The sequence below is a fragment of the Siniperca chuatsi genome, linkage group LG5 (genome assembly GCF_020085105.1).
Source record: "Siniperca chuatsi isolate FFG_IHB_CAS linkage group LG5, ASM2008510v1, whole genome shotgun sequence".
Taxonomy (NCBI): Eukaryota; Metazoa; Chordata; class Actinopteri; order Centrarchiformes; family Sinipercidae; genus Siniperca; species Siniperca chuatsi.
The window spans coordinates 8,932,774-8,953,998 of NC_058046.1; the positions used below are offsets into that span (position 1 = coordinate 8,932,774).

Genomic DNA, 21,225 nt, shown 5'->3' on the forward strand with positions numbered 1-21,225 from the left:
CTTTTGGAGGTCACTGACACAGATTTCTACCCATACATCACAGCCTGGGTATGAGGGTGAGGCCAGAAGACAAACCGCGCCCCCTCCCATTGTCCCGCCCCTGCTTATGAATGCGGGCACTTGTGATTGGACTGCGGCTCATTGGTTTGAAATCCCTCCCCTCACGTCGTTAGTATGTGGAAGAAGTGAGGTACTGTGAGACTGCTGCAGAGGGAGAGACATACACACGCCGGAGGACTGTCACACTAACCTCTGCGGGGATATTCTGACTACTTATGGTATTTGTTTGTTTTTCGCTTGATTCTTCCTTTTTTCAGCACTGGATAAAGGAATAATTAGCGGGTGATATTGAGGAGCCCGATAGAGGATGACATTTGGGCGATTTGTTCCTCTTTAGAGACAGCTTGGGTCCGACACGGAGGACGCGCACTGCGCACTTGCCCTTCTGGATTACCGCACTCTCTTCTATTGAATATATCATCATGACACGTGCTGGTAAATGAGTTTCAACCCTGCGTCCACTCGTTACATGCCGTCGTCCCATTTCCAGCCCCGATCCAGATGAGCGATCCCCCCGGTGGATCTGAACCGCTTTTACGCAGACAGTCCCCGGAGCGCAGAGCCGCCGACGACAGCGGTGATCCACACCGGATAAGAGCGGAGAGACCATCCGTTTTCATACACACCTCTTGTCCTTCTGCCACGGATCCCTCGCGCCAGGCTAAAAGGCTTCCCATCCGGATAATAAAGATGTTGACGGCGCACAGCGGCCACTTGCTGCACCCGGAGTATCTCCAGCCCCTCACATCGGCGCCAGTCAGCATTGAAGTAAGTAAATAAAAAGAAATGACATTTCTCCAATATCTGTTGGTATCATCTGATGTTGTTTTAAATCCTGAAATTAATCAGATAATATTAAGTAGGCCTACATGGCGTAGGTTGCTATGATTGTTATTCTGACAGATTTGCCAGCAAATGCGCCATTTTACGCACAGCGACTTATTGGCAAATTCGCAAGACACCAGTGTTCCGAAATGTAAAATTACTGCAGATATGATGTAACCTGTTTATTTTACGTCTATAATATGATTACATTTCTCTTTCCACGTGTTTATGAGAGCCCTTTATGTCTTTCTTTCTTTCTTTTTTAAACTTTACTTCAACTTTCCATCCTCTGACTTCTTTTGTTCATGTCAGATATACATGCACAACTCAGGGCGGATGTGGACTTGTGGACATTTCCCCCCTACTATATATTTAGTACATTGTTTGGCCAGTAAAATAAATTATCAGAACATTATTTTAATTATTGTATACACTAATATAATTATAATTGTAATAGACTGGTTATGTCTGATGATGCTAAAATCAACTTAAAAAAACAGTTTGATCACCTTCTTGCTCTCTTTTTTCCTTCTCAGCTGGATGCCAAGAAGAGTCCTTTGGCTCTATTGGCCCAGACCTGCTCTCAAATTGGCAAACCAGACCTTTCCTCCTCTTCCAAGCTGGCCTCCCTCTCCTCAGGCAGTCTGGGAGACAAGGAATTGTCGAGCCGATCTTCCAAGTCTGGAGAGCAGCACCACTCCCTTGAGGACAAGTCCAGCTTCAAGCCTTACTCTAAGTCACCAGGCGACTGTCGTAAGGATGTTCAGGGGACAAAGGGGCCTTCAGATAAAGCAGCTTTCAGGGTGCCAAATGGGAGCTCCAGTGGTGGCGCTGCTTCATGTCCATCCTTTCCTCCCCATTCCCAGTCACCCAGCTCCAGCTCTCCTCCCCTGCACACTCAGAGCCAGCCCCACAGACAAAGCCATTCCCCCTCCACGCAGCCCCCGCCACACTCCCAGGCCCCGCACATGGACAACAAACCTGGGAGCTCAGAGCAGGCCAGCTCGGACAGTAACAACAACAGCGCTGGCAAAAAAGACTCAGATGCAGCTAAGTCAGGGATGGATGGGGCTCAGTTAGCCAACTCCAGCCACATACGGGCCAGCGCCAACTCCAGCAATGCCAGCTCTGCAAGTAGCCCGCGGCCGGAGAGCAAGGCCGACCCGCAGGGCTCCTCACAGCCTGGCTTGGGCTCCGGGCACATCGCCCCTGTCTCCCCTTTTAAACCAGGTCATTCTGTCTTCCCCTTGCCTCCTGCTACTATGGGCTACCATGGCTCCATTGTGGGGGCCTACGCTGGCTACCCCTCCCAGTTTGTTCCCGGCTTGGATCCTACCAAGTCAAGTCTGGGGTTAGGACTTCCAGGGAAGCACCCTAGCTCCAGCCCGCTCACTGGAGCTTCACCTCCATCCCTGATGCAGGGCTTATGTCGGGACCCGTACTGTCTGACTTACCCCAATGCACCCCACCTAGGTGGAAGTAACTGCTCCACCTGCGTCCATGATCCCTCCAGCCTCAAGACTGGTTTCCCCCTGGTTTACCCCTCCCACCACCTCCATTCCCTGCACTCCAGCTCCTTGTCTTCCAGCACCACCCCCTCCCTGTCCCACCCCCTCTACACCTACGGTTTCATGCTCCACAATGAACCGCTGCCTCACGCCTGTAACTGGGTTTCTGTCGGAGGTCCCTGTGACAAGCGTTTTGCCACGTCAGAGGAGCTACTAGCCCACTTGCGTACCCACACAGCCCTGCCTGGGATGGTGGACAGCAAGTTGTTGTCGGCCTACCCTTCATCGGTTTCATCGACAGCCTCCTGCCACCTCCACCTGCCCCCACACAGCAGCCCTGGTACCCTGCCCAGCTCCTTCTCCCTCAGAGGCTCTCCTGGCTTGGGCCTAGCTCGCTACCACCCCTACAGCAAATCCCACCTGCCTGGAGCCCCAGGACTTCCTATGCCATCCCTCCCTTCCTCCTCAGCCTATTACTCCCCCTATGCCCTCTATAGTCAGAGACTGGGCTCAGCCTCAGCCCTCGGATACCAGTGATATAAGAAAATGTGTTGGCGCCTACAGACTGCAGGCACCAGCTTGGACTCTCCAGAGCAGCCCTGAAGATGGATTCTTAGGATTGGGGTCAACACCAGTACAGGGCACCATGCCTGATGGCCCGCCTGCCAGGAGTACCACCTGTTAGCCTCAGGATTGTGACTGGTGCACCAAAGGCAAAAGGCCCTGTGACGGATTGTCTGCTGCCTAGAAACAACAGACTGTAATGATTAAAGAAGGCGGGACACAGAGCTAGAAAATGATGGAATTGTGGGATTATTAAAGTCTTGATTTTGGTTTTTGTTTTGTTTTTCTCTATATCTGTCTCCCAGAACTGAAAGTCTGTATTTATTTTTCACTCAAGCGCTTGGTATTCAACTCTGGGGGGGAAATTTTTCTGTCCTAATAAATTGTCCTTAAGTATTCTAACTGAAAACGAATGATTTAAGTAAAGTACCATTATGCCTATCATACACTCTAAAAATAAAAATCTTGCACCACGATAAAGATGGACTGTGAGGCTTTATTCTGGGGACCTCTTTGTATCTCCTTGCCTTTCTGCTGTTGTTTTTTTTTTTTCCTTCATTATTGAGACTCTGGAGAATTGCATGTCATGACAATTATCTTGAACAATGCCATTATTTTTATCTGTAAATATGCAAAGATGTAATATTTTTTCAAGCTTACTCGGGGTCACCGATGCAAATGGTACAAAAGATAAGAAAAGATGACTTAAATAAAAACAATGAATGATGGCTGTGCTATCCAACCAACAGGAAGAGGTCTTATTTTGTTAAATAAATGATACATGATTGCATTTTAACTTGTTCTTTTTCCTTCCTGATTACTATATATAGTACCATGAAGTAGCTTTTTGTCACATGCGTCAGAGGATGGAGTATATCTTGACTGCTGCACTGCACTTATCTAGGTCTATCTATCATTACTAGCTGTTACAGCCACGCTATAAGTGGCTATGTGCAGTATTTCATGGCTCATATCAGTTGACAGGGTTGTCCCGAGGAGAGCAGGCCAGGTCACATTAGCACTGTGAGCTAGTCTCTGAGGACTTCCATCCATCCTCCTCTCTCCATCACCCACATTGCTTTTGTTGTTGCGAGTGCAGCTTTTAACTGCTGATTCTTGTTTGTGAGGCCTGAAAACAGCCTCCTCAGCAGAGTGGATGGCTGTGTGGAGTGGCCTCTGGGTCACTGGGACTTCAATAATGACCTGAGGGAGGTGTCGACCCAGGATCTCCTCACGGTCTGACGGATTGGCCTGCAACACAAAGGCCAGAGCTGACAATGGGAGACGGTTAATAGAGAAATATTCATCAAAGTCGTGACACCTCCCCTGAGGAGAGCGGGCTCTCTTACAGGAACCACAAACATGGAGGCCTCGGTCCTGATGTGAAGAGCTATTTTCTTGCTGCTCTCTGCAGCACTGTGGTTTAACTGAAGTCAGCGTTCTCAACTCAGAGCTGTTAGATACTAATTCGAAGGGCAGGAGTTGGTCTATCTTAAAGCCGCAACCACTGCCATTAGAGTGTTTCAGCCCTGATAATGTCTCTGTGTCTCCACTCTATTTGGCTGACAGGGTGTAGGTGGCACAGAGCGAAGAGGCTATAGTCTCCAAGGCGGCTATTGACCCCGACTCCCAGACTCCTCTACTCTCGCGGTTCATTAGCACTCCAGACAGGGGAAAGGCGAGCACAGGTGTCACTTGACAGGACCATTAACAAAATGGATGACCCTCCCAAACCACATCCAGCCCCTGCCACACCAGCAAGGTCACGGCGCCCTGATCACCGCTCTGGGTAGCTCTTTGGGACGCTACACTTATTTTTCTTCTTTAGAAACTGGAGCCATGCACTTCTCTGGAACAGGACAGACTTACTTTCTTGTTGCAGCTTTTTTTGATGGAGTTTATAAGGTAATCTAGACAAAACAGGTCAAGGATATTCTGGTTTTAATGCTGTATTACACATGTGTATTCAGTGCAACATATTTCTTTGTGACTTGCAGAGTTGTGCCACTAGAGATATACTGGATTGTGTTGCCCTCTAAAGTTGTGTTGGTGAAGTACAGGTGAAATCTGTAAGAAGAGCAGGTACCTCTCTTACACGTGGGGTGTACAATACACATCTAAAGTGCTATCTTGCCTTTGATATATATGTTTATGGATTTTGGGATGTTGTTTCCCAAACTGTAGATAGAGAATTGGTTACATTGGCTTGAATCTGAAGATGAATCACACTGGAGGTCATGCAGAGGGGAGAACTTTCAATCTTGTCGGGGAGGTGGAATTAATTCCACTGTTGCCAGTTTACACTCGTTCATCAAATGCCTCACTATTCTCCCTATCCCCGCGCTCATCAATCTCCTCCATCTATCTCCCCCCCCCACACACACACTCTTGCAGCTGAGTCAACACCCACACACTCCATTTATGTCGCCTGCGTGAGGCTGTGTGTGTGTTTTAAGTATGTGTATTCAGCCCCAATCCTTTGTCCACGGAGGGTGATACATGTGAGGCTGAATTTTGAGTCTGTGAGTCCTGTCTTAAATTATTTGTTATTTTGTCCAAAAAATGCTGATGTTATGTTAAAGCAGTGTGTCAAATCTTCCAGTTTTAACATTTAAGTCTAGTCAACCTAAAAAGTTCAAATAAGCACCAAACCTCAGGGACATTTCAGGAGACTTAAACCCCAATATTATCATCAGTTTATTATGAAGAAGGAGTTAATATTATTATCTCAAAACATTTCTGAGCCACTGTCTGCTTTGGGTACATATTGATAGTGGTACTCCAAATTTCCAAAGTAATTTAGCATTATATTATCATTTTTTAACAATTAGAAAGCTATTTCATTAGCACAAAATTATTCCAATGCTGTACAGTGCTTTTTCACATTCTTTAGGGGTTTTATTGAAATAAATGACAATATGTACAAACACAGCAACACGGAAAGTGGCATTACACTTGAAAAAGTAATACTGTTTGTTATTTTGTCATTATTAAGGGAGCAAAGTACAAAAAAATAGTTCACCTCATAATTATGTAAAGCAAAACATTTTGGGAAATAATCGTATCCACTTTCTTGCCAAAAGCTCTTCTGTTACATTCTTCTGAACGTACACACAACATGTCAGGTTAACTACAGCAACAACTCTTCTTTTGTCTGAACTCTCAATTTTCTTTCAATTCCTCAACTATGGCAAGCAACTTGGGTCACTGTTACAGAGAATACGGCCCACAATATATTTATTCCCTTTTACTACACTTTTTTAGTGAGCGTTAGATGAGATTAATACCTCTACAGCTGGTTAGCTTAGTTTAGCATAAGTACCGGAAAAAAGGGGTAAACAAACAGCTAGCCTGGCTCCACCCAGAGGTATCATAATTTGTCTACCAGCACCTCTAAAGCTCACTGATTAACACATTATATTTTGCTTGTTTAACCCGTACAAAAACCAAAATGTAGAAATCAACAACACGTCAAGACGCGATTAAACGTATTTCCCAAAATTCTGAATTATTCTTTTAAGGCAAGCAGTAAAGCAGTAGTTGTTGAAGTATGGCTGGTGGTAGTCGAGTAGATGTCAGTCAGAGTAATGGTGGTAGCAATAGTAACAATAGCAATTGTACGAGAATGATAGTAGTAGTCAAAGAAGTAGAAGTAATATCAGTAGAGATAGTGATAGTGATGGAGGGGACTAATATTTTCCCCTCTGTGCGTCAGTGCTGAGACGGTGCAGAGTGCCACTGTGAGGTCCTGAGCAGCCGGCTGACAGGCCTGGTGATTAATGACGACAGGGTGTGGAGCTGCTCTTCAATTAGACGCCAGCTCTACCCCGGCTCACCATCCCTGCTGACAGCTAGGACAGAGAGAGAGAAGAGAGTACTTAGTCTCTCTCTCTCTCTCTCTCTCTCGCTCTCTCTCTCTCACTCTCTCTCTCTCGCTCTCTCTCTGTGTCTCCAGAACAAAACATTAACCTCAACTCCATGACTACCACCTCTGTGTTTAACATCAGGACACAATATAGAGCCTTCGGCATCCAACAGTGACCACAGTGTTAAAGCAACCCAGATGGCGTGAACACATCCCTCATCGGGGCCTGTCACACAATCTCTGCTTTTTTTCTCCACATAAACCCTGTGACTGACTATTTTACATGCCTGCTTCAACTCCCCTCTCATTCATGTCTGCAGTCAGCCATGCTGTAATGCTCGTTGTGAAAACAATAACAGCCACATTAAAGACTTCCAGGTTGTTTAGCAGGTTTTGTGCTGGTTGGAGCAACTTCCTCCCACAATTCCAAGTACAGTAATGTTCTGTGCAAACTTGTTCCAGCATTTGGTTTATGAAACTTGCAAACATTACTGGTTACTGCTTTCTGTCAGGGGTAGAATTAAATAATTGTGTGTGTATATATATATATATATATATATATATATATATATAAATATATACAGTGAGCAACACAGCTAGGTTAATACATTGATATGTACCATGTTAGAAGCACTACAATTTTGGGAAATACACTTATTTGCTTTCTTGCTGAAAGTTAGATGAGAACATTAATATCACTCTCATATTTGTCACATTTGTAACATTTTATACTTACATGCACATCTAAATATTTCAAATACTTGTTGTTTGAGTTATAATAGGCTGAAAAATATTCAAAGTCACACAAATCAAAAGTGCAACCAAAAATGTACCTAAAATCTAAATGGTCGTATAATTCCTGCTCTTGGCTTGATCCATTTATTGATTAGCAACAGAGAGGGGCTGTCTGCTCAGCTGTAGTTTCAGATAGAGAAATAGTGCTTTTGATTTAATTTTCAGCCAGCCCTGACCTTGGCAAACCTCACTTGGCCTCGACATGGAAAGCTGCCCAGAGCTGCTGTGGTCTCTCCAAAGTTCCAGTGGTGTGAGTGAGCACCGTTAATAGACATACCCTCCCTAACCACTGGTGGAGAAATGAACGTTTCAATTACAGTACGGTGCACTGCTAATAGCACTTGGACTGCGTCTCCAGCTGGATTCCATTTGTTGGGAGATCACCGGCGAAGATGTCACGAGCGTTCGGCAATGAGCGTGCCTTGGCGGGGAACGAGAGGCAGCTCTGACGGTTGTGATTCATGCTCTGATTGACAACATGGTTTTTTCTTCCACTTCGGGACGGCCTGTGGTCATACTGTACTCACCTTAAGCATCATGGGCCTAATGTCTGTTTTATGTCTCTCCTGGATGGGCATCCAGACTCAGAGGCTGCCATTATGATGATTACACTCATCCACTGCAATGCTGGCCAGGATACACAATTTATACCCACATATATTAGCTGCTTAACTTTTCTTGCAGGATTTTTGCAGCCACATTAAGGCAGATTGTACCAATCTGAAAATAAATGTATAGGCATATACTGGATAATAAACAATATAGAGAAACAGGAAAGATGAATGAGAGGGAGGATGAAATGCAGGAGCCCAGCGCATACACACACTTGCTGTATACATTACACATCTGTATACATCACACAGTCACTCAATAATACATGTAAGCTGCATTTCTCACCCTGTGTAACGGTACATTAGAGCTATGAATAATTGGGTTTATTGGATGTGTACAACAACAATGGTTATTTACACTTGGACTGAGCAATGACTTGTGATTTTTTTTTTAAATAAACTACTGCTAGCCAAAGTTTTGTACCAATGATCAGCTTGTTTTGTATGGGACATGTCTTTAGTTTTGCCAGAGTTTTATTATCTCCCCACTTTGGAAAAAAACAGCACTTAGACCATTATGGGGCCCTAAAATTCACCACTAAAAACAACAATAGTAATACTTATTATCATGATAAAATCAGTGCAAATTCAACTTTTCACAGCAGACATTTTTGACCTGTCATAGGTTGCACAGGTGCAACTCCTAAAATAAACGATGGCTCAGTTCCATTACGTGTCCCTGTAAGCCAGTGGTTCTCAAACTTTTTCTGTCTTGCCCCCCTTCAGAAGCCGAAAAACGTTCACTCCCCCCGTAAACGGACTGAATTCTTATCAATCATTAATGTTATTGGGGGAGCAACAAATAAAAAAGGATCCATTTAAATTGAAATAAAAGAAATGATTCAGGTCAGCACAATAGCATCAGCAAACTCTTTGTTCATCTTAGTTCCACTCCAAACAAATGGCCAAAATCTGTGCAGCAGAGGCCAAGATGTCTTGACTTTAGTCCCTAGTATGGGTCAAACACAAAACGCTGGATCGTACATTTCCCATAATGCAACTTATTAATATTAGACTCTCGCGTCTTGCCAAATGGCCACATATTTCAAACTCCACACACCCCAGATATGTAACACAGTCGTTCTGTTATGAATTTGTAATCTCCAAGCTTGAGCCAAGATAACCCTGATGACATCATCAGGAGTTATTTTCTAAGACTTGACTACGCTCCTTCACAGCCACTGAAGACTGTGTACAACTGCTTTTACAAGCTGAATAGTACTCCCCATGAATAGTAATGTATAATATATAATAATCTAGATGTGTAAAATCAGTGAAGTGCCACTTTAAGGAATTCCCACTTTAACAATGATCAGTTCTACGGTAAATATACTGTAATTTGTCCACCTGCTTCACATTCATTATATTGGAGGTACAAAACAGACTGGACAATATCTTATTTTAAAGCGTCTGAAATCACTATTTTTAGATTAACAAAAAATCCAGTAATTGCAGGTTTAAATAAAGGGCAAATATCAAATACCAAAATTGTTTTATAATCCTTTCCATTTGCTAAGCTGGAACTCAAAGATGGGACTATTTAAACTGAGGAGATGTTCAGTACCTCTCTGTCTCTCTTTCAGCTCTACTTCCCTTGTCTCCCTAAGGTGCTGCACTGACAGCTCCAGAGTCCCTGGACACTGTTGGTCCAGTGTGACACAGTGACCTGATTCCTTCACAGTGTACATAATAAGGTGTTCTGAGTTTCAGTCCTGCAGGTGAATAGATAGACAGACTGGGAATTAGACAGAAATCATTTTACCCACCATGTTAAAAGTGCAATATGATTTGTCCTTTTCACTGAACCGCAAGTTGGAGTTCAGCTGTAAGTTGCTAAAACGTATCAGTAAAGCACAACATATTTTTCCGTGTCACACTTTCAAATTCTAAAATTTTAAATAAATTTTTTGGGGGGGAAATAGCATTGCGGCTTTGCATATATAGGTGGATCTGTTGATTGCAACATGTAGGAGGTCATTGTCAATTCTCTCAACACACATTTTGCACCACATTTTCACATTTACATTTCAATGTTTAAGTTCCTGACAACCTTTACACATTAAGACGTTCATGGTTCATGTTAGCGGTTCTACACCATCCATGAGTTCTTTGTGTTTAATTTAGCAGGACTGCGTCAGTGTGAGAGTGTGCACTCAAATACACAAGTTTTTATTAGCAGAGGCCTTGCGGTTTATTGAGTGAGAGTGAAAAAAAAAAAGTTTTTCCACAGGCAGCGTGATTTTTTGTACTTTTTTTGGAGAATCCTTTTAGACGTTGAGAGACTCCTCCCTCACCTCTACAGTCCCTCCTCCGCCTTCTCCTCCTCTAATAGTGAGTTACCCACATGCCTATGATGACGCTTGGGGCAAAAAAAAAAAAAAAAATATAAGAAGCAAATGGGGAGGGGATAGGAGGGAGAGCCAGGGAGAGGGCGGGAAGGGAAACAGAGCTGATTATCCAAATACAGTCATTAAAGGGGAAATGTGTTTTTCAAGCTGTCAAGATGATTAATGGGTGAGAGCAAATCCTCACAAATGCTCTTGTTTAGTCTAACTGGCAGACACGATCCTGCCCATTGATTTATGGCAGGCCTGCTGTGTGAGACCATAGTGAGGTTAGAGGGTGTGTGTGTGTGTGTGTGTGTGTGTGTGTGTGTGCGTATGTAACGGTGTGTGCGAGTTTGTGTGTGCATGTGGGTTTGTGTGCACACGCATGTATGCATATGTGTGGTGGCGTGTGTGGGGGTGGGGTGCTTGTTGGTCCACATGACCAGTGCAGTTGAGGAGGGATCAGGCAACAGAGGAGAGCAGTGAGGGAATTCTCCTCATCAGCTTTCACCCTCTGCTCTGACAAATCAGCTACACAAACCAGAGAAGGTTAGCCGAGCCCTTTTTTATTTTATGGCTCCATGATTGAACATCAACAACAGGATCGATGATCCATCCAGAATGAATCAAACAGCTGTCCAGAGGTACTTAGGCTTTCATCTGTCACTAGCCAATATCCCTCCTCACAGATGAGATTGGAACAGAATAAGCAATATTTCTTTCATTGCTCAACAGTAATGTTTATCTGGTCTGTGTTGTAGATAACATTACCTAGCAACACCTCTTTATAGGGCAAGGAAGTTAGAATTTAGTTAACAGCATGATGCCATGAGATGATGAGCACCATGTCTTAAAGGAATAGTTTGGCATTTGGGGAAATACACCAAGTTGCTTTCTTGCTGAGAGGTAGATGAGAAGATTGATACCACATTCATATTGTGTCCGTGTGCTAAATATGAAGCTACAGCCACCAGCCGGTTAGGTTAGCTTAGCATAAAGACTAGTAGTAAAGGAACTTTTGTTGAGGTTAGAGTGAATGTGTTTAATGTGTCATTAAATAACAGGAACTTCCACAGCAATGAAAACTCTGCTCAGACTCAAACTACCACGTGTTCCTTTCCACGTGGGAAGTTTGCATGCATGGAGCAAGTTATTTGCAATTTAAAGGAATAGTTTTGGGAAAATATGCTTTTTGACTTTCATGCTAAGTTAGATGAGAAGGTCGATACCGCTCTCATATTTGTACTGTAAATATGAAGTTACAGCCAGGAGATGATTAGCTTAGCTTAGCATAAAGACTGGAAATGGGGAAACATCTAGCCTGGCTCTGTCAAAAGGTAATAAAATCTACCTACCAGCACCTAAAGCTCACTAATTGAAACATGCTGAATCTCCTCTCCTGGAGTCTCTACTCATGGTGATGACAGAACTTCAGGAAGTCACTGCTCCCAGCCATTTATTTGCAATTTAAATTGCAAATAAATTTTGAAACATTTTCTCACTTTGAAAGAAATAGGCAGTTTGATATAGAAATGGCACAGTGGATGCATGGGTGTAGTTTCCAGCTCATAAATTAATTTGCTGGTAGAGCTACATACTCTTTACATGATTAATGTCCAAAATATAATATATATTCTGTTTCAGAATAGTATTTCACAAAGATTTGAGAGATTTTGTTGCAGTATGTTGGTACTCTTTTTTGCCCACAAACCTCTTGTACTGGAAGGTTTCATGAAATATTTTACATTTGCTGTTCTAAACTTAAAATGATAAAACTTTCTGGGAAAAAAAATATGACATATTATTGATTCATTTTTCACATTAAAATATGTTTTTTAGGAAGTAATAAATGTATAATTTATATATATTATATTATACATTTTATAATAATTTCCTGCCAAAGAGAACACACAAAAGAGCACCACCTGCAGAAATTGAAACTTCATCAACAAAAAAATTCAATGAGAAACACATCACAGGATCTCCCACACTGTTTTTCTGACAGGTGATTTCTGAACAGTGAAGAACAATGCACACTGGAGATTGCACCACTTTAAAAAAACATTACTGCGAATTAATTCTTTCTGGTTCCTCAGATGAGTTGGTGTTACTTTTCACAAACAAATTATGATAATTTCATCAAACATGCTACATAGTTCAAATTGATATTTGTGCACATTCACAAAACCCATATGTTCTGTTTTTATTTTGTTTTTTCTTTCTGGATCCTCTTGCTACTTACTGCTGCAACAATCCAGATTCTCCACAGCCATAACTGAAGTTTCACCTTATTGCATTTGAATAAACTGGGCCTTCAAGGGATTTTAAAACAAACTCCATGAATTTATTGCTTAAATACTTATTGACCCTGCTCTGATGGAAAGTCCCAGTGCACTCGTCCCCAGAAGGTGAATATGTCACTGCCGAGCGGTCCAGTCCAGCAATCCAGGCTGGTCCAGATGGATGGCTAGCAGCTGTTGGCCCTACAACCTCTTCCCTCAGCACAGCCATTAGGCCTATCTGTCTGCAATTTCCTCATTCTTCTTCAGTTCCCTCTGAAGTCCACTCTGATCGCTTTCCCACACCCCCACAGCTCAGCACAGCACCACACTGTACGTACACTGCAGCATCGTTTGGCCTGAGCAGACCCGGTCACATTCACTGGACCAATTACTCTGTCCACCCACACATGCATGCACACACAGGCATGCATGCACATAAACACACACACACGTCCTCTAATACATTTCACCATGAAGCAAAAGCAGGCGGACATCCATGAGGAAGATGTTAAAGGGAGATTTCTGCAACCAGGGGAAGATTAATGTAGCACGGAAAAGAGAGAGGCCAGTTGTGTAACTTTGTGCTGGAACCTCCTCTGGGACTCCTAATCCTAGCAGTAATGGTAACAGATGATACTGAGAAAAGAAAATGAAAGGAGAGGTGAATGAGAGTGGGCGTCCAAACCTTTAAAGTTAAATCGTGACATGTGGTCATGACATTTGTGTTGGACTCCAACTGGAGCCAACAGAATGCAACAGACTGGATGAATTTCTCACTTTACTTTAAAAAAAGCTTTAATCAATATTTTTATAATAAAAATGAATCAATTTATTATGTGAAATGGGTTTCTCATAGTGACAAACCAACAGAAAATGATCACCTGATTCTACGTTCCCCTTTTATGGCGTCTTTCAAATCATTGCTTTGGTTTCTTGGCTGTTTTGATTCACTCTCTCATTACCATCATTTTTTACCAGAGCAGGCAGCCATATTCAGGGAAAAAGGTCTAAAAACCCACTGCACACTACCTGCTCAGCACATTTTACAGCAAATGAGACAGATATTTCCCTCAGGAGTTGGTGGAGACCAAAACAGAGCTACAAGGAGATTGAACATTGAACTTAAATTTCTCAGGTGGCCAAAAACATGACTTCAAATACGTGATAATGTTGCTCCGTGTCTGCTGGATCTCTAAACACTGTTTGCTAGCAAGTTTGCCATTTCAACTTAAACGGTAATAATACAGTATGTCAATGTAGTATTCACAACTTGTTTCTGCTGCCCTCAAGTGCCCAAAAAAATCAGTTATTGCAGGTTTAAGCATATTGGTTTATAATGCTGCTTTTGGGAATTTATTAGCAATGAACCTTAGTTGACATTGGACCATCCAGCTCTTTTTGGGGGTAACAAACATGTTCTGTGCTGTTCAGATTTTAGACTAAGAAAGTTCTTTCATATTTCAGGTTTTTAAGACATTTTGAAGACCGACACATCAGAGAGAGGGTTATAAGCAACTGCTCCCAAGATACAGAAGTCACTTGGGAGCAGAGCTTAGCAATTTTACCCAATCCTTTATTCAACACATTTATGCTTAAATCAGAGCCAAGCTTTAGGAAGCATTTAGTGAGGTGAAACACAAGTGAAACCAAAAATGCTTGACAACATTGATGTTAAATTGCCAATAACTGTCACCAATATTTGTGCACCTAAGCCTTGTTCAAGGTAGAACAATTACAGTAAATGCAAAATCCAAACTAAGCTGACCCAGAGTCTGCTAGATCCAGCTGAGTCCTGTTGGGTTTGGGTACAAGTATGCAGCGCTGGAATGGAGGAGGCGTGTGGGAGGCATGTAGCCCAACTGTGAGCTCATTTTCTGTGTATGCACAGTATATGTACGCACACATACTGTATATATTCACTTAATGTGTGTATACATGTTCAGTTGGGTTTATTCCAGCTGCAAGCTCAGCACCAGTAAAGCCCCCCCAACCCTCATAGCTACATGTATGTGTGTGTGTGGAAATATATATGTGTGTGGTGTGTGTTCATGTGTCAACGACCAATGATTAATGACCCACCGCTCTGCTCTCTTCAACTTCCTTCCTTTCCAGTCGTGTCACACACATCATCACGCGTCACCATAATGGACGCCGGCAGACGGCTGTAGTTGCTCCTGCTCGGCCTCATGAATTCAAACACACCATAACATCCTACACATGCAAATGCACCCATATATTTACATTTAAAGCTGCACTGAAAGCGTTTGCATGTCAGCAGCCCCATAACATGACATCAGTAAACTGTGTCCTCCTCTGACCTGAAGTGGAGGTCAGCTTTATGGTGGTCCAGGTTACTGACTGCTGTTTTAAGAGACCCTTTTATGTTTCACTTTGAAGTTTTGAAGTTGGCATTACACTTGTCAAAGTAAGTGGTTAGGTGTTAGGTGAGTATTGACAATACCTGAGGTGGAATTTCATTTAGATAAAGGAAGTGAAGCTACACCAGCATCTTAAAGGAACAGTTCGACAATTTAGGAAATACACTTACTTCCTTTTGAAACACTGAACTATTTTGCGGTATTACTTGTAATAAAAATGTTCCTTAGATCTTAGTTCCTTCCTCTCCTGCCAGACAATTGTTCAGAACACTGCAGGAGTCGAAGATAGGCTTTTATGGAGATTTCTGTAGGCTAACGTTCTTCTCAGCTTACAATTAACGTGTCAGGTTAGCAACAGCAACAACAATTTTTCCATATGAACTTCGCTTTTTTTCCTTTTTCTTAAATCACTCAACCACAGCAAGCAACTTGGGTCAATGTTACAGAGAATAAACCCTGCAATAACATTTCCCATTTACTGTCTTACACTTTCTTGCAAGAAGGTCAGTACCACTCTTATATCTGTACATTAAAGCGTATATAATCTGCTAATATTTCAATGTTGTTCAATTCAATTCAATTCAAATTTATTTATATAGCGCCAATTCATAACAGAAGTTATCTCATTGTACTTTTCCTATAGAGCAGGTCTAGACCGTACTCTTAATAATATTAATTACAGAGACCCAACAAATCCCACTATGCATTTGGCGACAGTGGCTGGGAAAAACTTTAAGAGGGAACTTTTGCTTTAAGAGGGCAGAAACCTTGGACAGAACCAGACTCAATGGCGGGCGGCCGTCCGCCGCTGCCGTGTTGTGTACACAACCTGTTTTCACTTCCCCAAGTGGCCAAAAGAATCAGTTACTGCAGGTTTAAATATGAAGCTACGTCCAGTAGCTGTGGTTTTATGGAGGGTTTTGTGTTGGATTTTTTTCTTGGCCAGGATAGACCTTCCAAGCTTTATGCTAAGCTAAGCTAATTACGTGGCTCTAGCTACATGTACATATTTGGCAATATGAGAGTGGTATCAATCTTCTGATCTTACTCTTGGCAAAAGAGCGAATAAGTGGATTTCCCAATATTGAATTGAATCTCTTTAACAAGAGATCAAGTGTGACTTGATATGGAGACAATTTTTACACATTTAGTAAAATCTCTACCAATCCAGTTTTAAAAATGTTAAACATTTTGTTAGGCTTTTACAGTACTATTATCCACTGACAATTTTAACAATATATACAATTTCAACATTTCAAAGAAATATTAGACAGCTAGGGTCAGACCTACTAGACAATCATATATGTAACAATATATGCATCCCAGCTATGGCCAAGTATGCTTGAGAAATATTAAACCAAGAATTAGGAGGAAGAACAAACTACATATGCACATGCACAGACAGACCCAGTGAACACATCTCATCCATCAAAGAATCACAGACTTTTCCAAACCCGTCCTGTCACACCAATGTACGGGACGCCAAAAAGAAAGTGCTGCAAAAGGCAAGTGTGTGTTCGTGTGAGCACACGTGTCCGGGACTGTCTGCTGACATGCTGCAATGTAAGTGTGTGTGTGTGTGTGTGTGTGTGTGTGTGTGTGTGTGTGTGTGTGTTTGTGTGTGTGTGTGTGAAAGAGAGGGAGAGAGACAGATAAAAGAGAGAGAAAGCGAAAGAAAGGGAGCGGTGCTAACAAAGAAAGTGAAGATAGAGAGCAGGAATGGAAGATAAACAAAGAAAAAGAATGAGCAGTGGAAAAAGAGGGAGAGAAGAGAAAGAAAAGGGAACAGCAGAGAGACAGAAAGCAAGCAAGTCTTGCATGTGTGTTGGTTCCCAGCCCTGTCAGGGCCCTGTCAGCCTGTGATTTATGGCACCGAGACTGGGAGCAGTCTTCGCTGCCAGCTCAGTATTGTTACAACTGACAGCTAATGAGGCCGGACGGGCTTTCAAGCACAGCACTTAACAGAGGCCTCCATCTTCACGAGTCACGAGCTCGCCTCTTTCTTTTCTCCCCTCTTTTTCTCTCTCCCATTTATTTCTTCTTCCAGGGTGGCAGCAGTGTGGCGAGCTACCACAGGATTTCTGGGGGTGCTGAAAGAAAATAAGGCAGGATGACAGAGATATATGGGCGACACTCTGTTACTGCCGCACTTCCACTCTCTTCCTCCTGCATGCTATTAAGCCAGAGGCTCAGCTCATATAAATGAGGGGGAGAGGGTGAAATACACAAAAGGAGAGTTCCAGCTACTACACTGCACTATACTTCTCTTCTCAAACCAAAACATTCCACTCTTTCCCAATTACCCTGTCATGTTTTCAAAGCCTGGAGTTACATGTCTTCTCAGTCTATCTGTGATTATGTGAGTGTGATCTGTGTGACGGTACCTGAACTTTATAGCCTTGCCTGTGGTGTGTTTTACCTTCAACACCCCTGGCCTGGACTGCTTGGACCCCATTCTATAATCACTACCAGAGTCTCTGGCAGAGCTGCCCCCCTTCCCCAGCCCCTGGTTTCTTGTCAGTCGTGATTAATGGCACTAGGGCCCCGGCGCGGCTTACGCTGCCAGTTCCAGCGATGTTCCCTTGATACTTAATGAACTCTGACAAACTTCTTTTCCCTTGCTCTGTTGTTCCCTTTCCCCTCCACCACCCCGCCCCTCCCTGTTTAAAATGCAGGGCACAGAGCTGCCACTGCAGCACCTTGGGGTTAGCTCTGGTCTTTTCTAAATTTCTCAAGAGGCCAATGTCCAAAAATAAAGCGCCACAGCCATTTTAGTGTTAAGACCATTAGTTGTGTATCACTTCCAGTGGCTTGTTGCTGATTGAAGATGAAATAAATAGACTTTTTGAGTTTTTCAGTAATTGCTTTTTGTAATTGGTAGACTGTAGTCTAATATTCTTTTATAAACATCAGACTTTCTGTTTTTGGCTTTTGCTAACAGCCAACCTTATCCGCTGCAAATTAATGAATGGTTGAAACATCTGCTGCAAGATAACAGTGAAAGTCTGTAAAAATGTTAAAATCATGGCAGACTGAGGTAGTAGGACAATGCAGCCTTTTCAACAGTTTTCTCATGAAAATGAAGCAGTGCAACTCAGCTGGTCTCTATCGCCGTCTGCTGTTCACATCAGGAAAGTGGATGAAACACTTCTCATCAACTTTCACATCTTAACTGAAAGATAGAAAAGAAGTTAAAAACATTGGGGTCAAGGACATGCATGCTACTTTCAAATAAAACCAAAATTTGATCACTATTAAAGTATTTTAAAACACTTTGTTAACACTTTCTATGAAGCCCATGTCTGTAATGCATTATAAACATACTTATAATGCCATATGCTCTACTTATAACAACTTAGAATTATAGATATAAGCACTCATAAATATCCATAATGCTTAATAACAATAATCATAACACATTATAACGCCCATGTCTATAATGTAGTGATGTGTCGGTTCGCGAATGAGTCGGCTCCTTTAAGTGAACAATGGGAGCTGATTCTGAGACGACACCCCCCTGATGGAAAAAGAAATGCCACATTATAATGCATCATAACAGTGATTATAATGCATTATAAAATGGTTATAATTCATTTCAACTACGAGAATTATACTATGATTCTTGCCAAAAGAAAATGTCAGTGAGTGAACGGCAATTATGAAGTATTATGATACTTGACTTTATAAGTCATTATAAAATGCTTTATAATGTGTTATGATTAATTTTATATAGCATTATGTATGAGTGCTTATAACTATTATTAAAATAACATTGCTATAAGAACAGTATAACATATTATAAGTATGTTTATAATGCATTATAGACATGGGCTTCATAGAAAGTGTTAACAAAACTTTTTCACCACAGTTTTTAGTGTTGGATTTTACAGTAGCAAAGCTATGGAGGCTTATTAACATGAGACTTTCAGCTCAGTTTTTATGGGTTCCAGCTCATAAACGGATGAGGGAAATGAGGTGGATAGTCAACTTAAGGAAACCTTGCAACTAGAAACAAACAAACAACAAACATTTGCACCAAACAAATACCAATTTGCAGAAGGCTATGAACAGCTTCCAGGAGTGTTGGGAAAAGGGAAGAACAGGATGACATTAATGCCACTTTGGAGGAAATATCAGGGTTACCACCGGGTGATAAAACTAAACCAAAGAGTGTGCGTCTTTTTTATTTTTTTTTTGGGGGGGGGGTATGCCCTCCAGTTCTGTAAGTACTATAAATAGTTTATAAAATTTCAAATAAGCATGTTAATCGTATTTTCCTCTGGACAACAGTGGCCCTAAACGAGCAAATTATGAGTGGGAATCTGGTCGACTCACTCTCGCACTACACCATGGATGTATACACGCACGACAGATGCTGTTGGTTGACCACCCACGAAGGGGCGCTGGTGCACCAATTTGGATGCCGAAACTATCTGACAAATCTCAGATAGTTTTGTCATTAAAAACGGGATACCACAAGGAAGGGACATTAACAAGAAAGTGAAAAAGTACAAATTAGATACTATACAACACAGTCCAGCAGTTATTCATAGCAGCATTTCCCCACGGATATTTCCACAACCCAGAGTAAATCTTCAAATATTAGAAAAAATGAGAGAGTGGACAGAGAGGAATAATAATATTGTGTGCATGGTTCAAGAGTATCAAGAGAAAAGTTACTATAATTATCTTAATATTTTTACAGATATATACATCCCAGAATCTGACAAAGGAAGTGTTAAGAGAATCTCAAACATGTTATCAGTATACACAGCAGAAGTCTTCAGTGGGTAGAGGAGGTGAAACCGATTAAAGTGGTGGTATGTTCAGATTCTGTTGCTGCAATACAAAGTATACAGTCAGGAGAAACAGTCCGAGAGGATCTTTTAATTGAGGTTTATATGAGCCTACTAAATCTGCAGCAACTAGGAATAGATGTTCATTTCTGCTGGATACCAGCACACGTTGGAATAGAGGGAAATAAGATTGCAGATAAACTTGCTAAAAATGCACTAAACAAAAATGAAAATTACATTTTAGAAAATTGTTTTGGGAGATCAGAAGCAAAATCACTAACTCGTCAGGGAATAATGACATCATGGCAGGAAACATGGAACAATGACAGTAAGGGTAGAGAATACTATAAAATCCAAAAATCAGTCAGATTTAATCAAGGTAAATGTAGGAAAGAAGTTGATATCTTTTCTAGACTAGGACACACAGGGCTTAATGCTACCTTGTATACCATAAAAATGGCAGTGTCAGATAAATGTGAGACTTGTAACTGTAAGGAATCTGTTGAACATGTGCTGATGGGAGCGAGTGGAAGGTCGAGATTCGAAAAAGATGGCGGCAGCATCAGCAGGCCGAGAACGAAAAAATAGTAGTCGAAAGTTTACGGGAAAAACAAGTGGAAGTGGAAATATCTTTTGTGAGGCGATTGAGCGTGACTGTTCTGTGAATGGATCAGAGGTAGGTAATGCTAGTTGGGCTGAAATGGATTGCAGTGATGAGAGGGATGAAGAGAATGAGGGGGAAGTAGGGAGATTGATACATATCAATCAAGATAAAGGGAGTAAAAGAGCTAGAAGTGATAATGAAGAGAAATCGGAGAATGGAGATGACGAGATAGAGGGAAATCAAAGAGAAAGACCTGACAAATACACAATCATAGTAAGATTTAATGAGAAATCGCAAAGTGACATGAAGAAAATCAACCCATTTACTTTGACAACAGCCCTGGCGAATAAAATGGGAGAAATAATATACGCAAAGGTGCTAAATGATGGTAATCTACTGATAAGATGTGCAAATGAAAATCAAGTTGAGAAAGCTCTTAAAATGAAAGAGATAGGGAAAATTAAGGTGGAAAGCTCAGGGAAATTGGGGGGGAAAAATGATGTTGGAAGTAAAGGAGTCATCACAGGAGTGCCAATGAGTGTAGGAATGGAGGAAATCAAGAAGAATATCAAAGGAGGAAAAGTAATAAAAGCTCAAAGGCTGAAAACAA

The 21,225-nt window shown here is 41.9% G+C and overlaps 1 protein-coding gene across 1 annotated transcript; it reads left to right on the forward strand.

The window, feature by feature from the left end:
- Positions 1-170: 170 nt before the first annotated feature.
- On the forward strand, positions 171-3,753 carry znf703 (zinc finger protein 703). Its single transcript, XM_044196586.1, has 2 exons — positions 171-828; positions 1,422-3,753. Exons 1-2 carry the CDS (start codon positions 562-564, stop codon positions 2,928-2,930), a joined length of 1,776 nt encoding a protein of 591 aa, XP_044052521.1. The 5' UTR covers positions 171-561; the 3' UTR covers positions 2,931-3,753.
- The last annotated feature ends 17,472 nt before the right edge of the window (positions 3,754-21,225 follow it).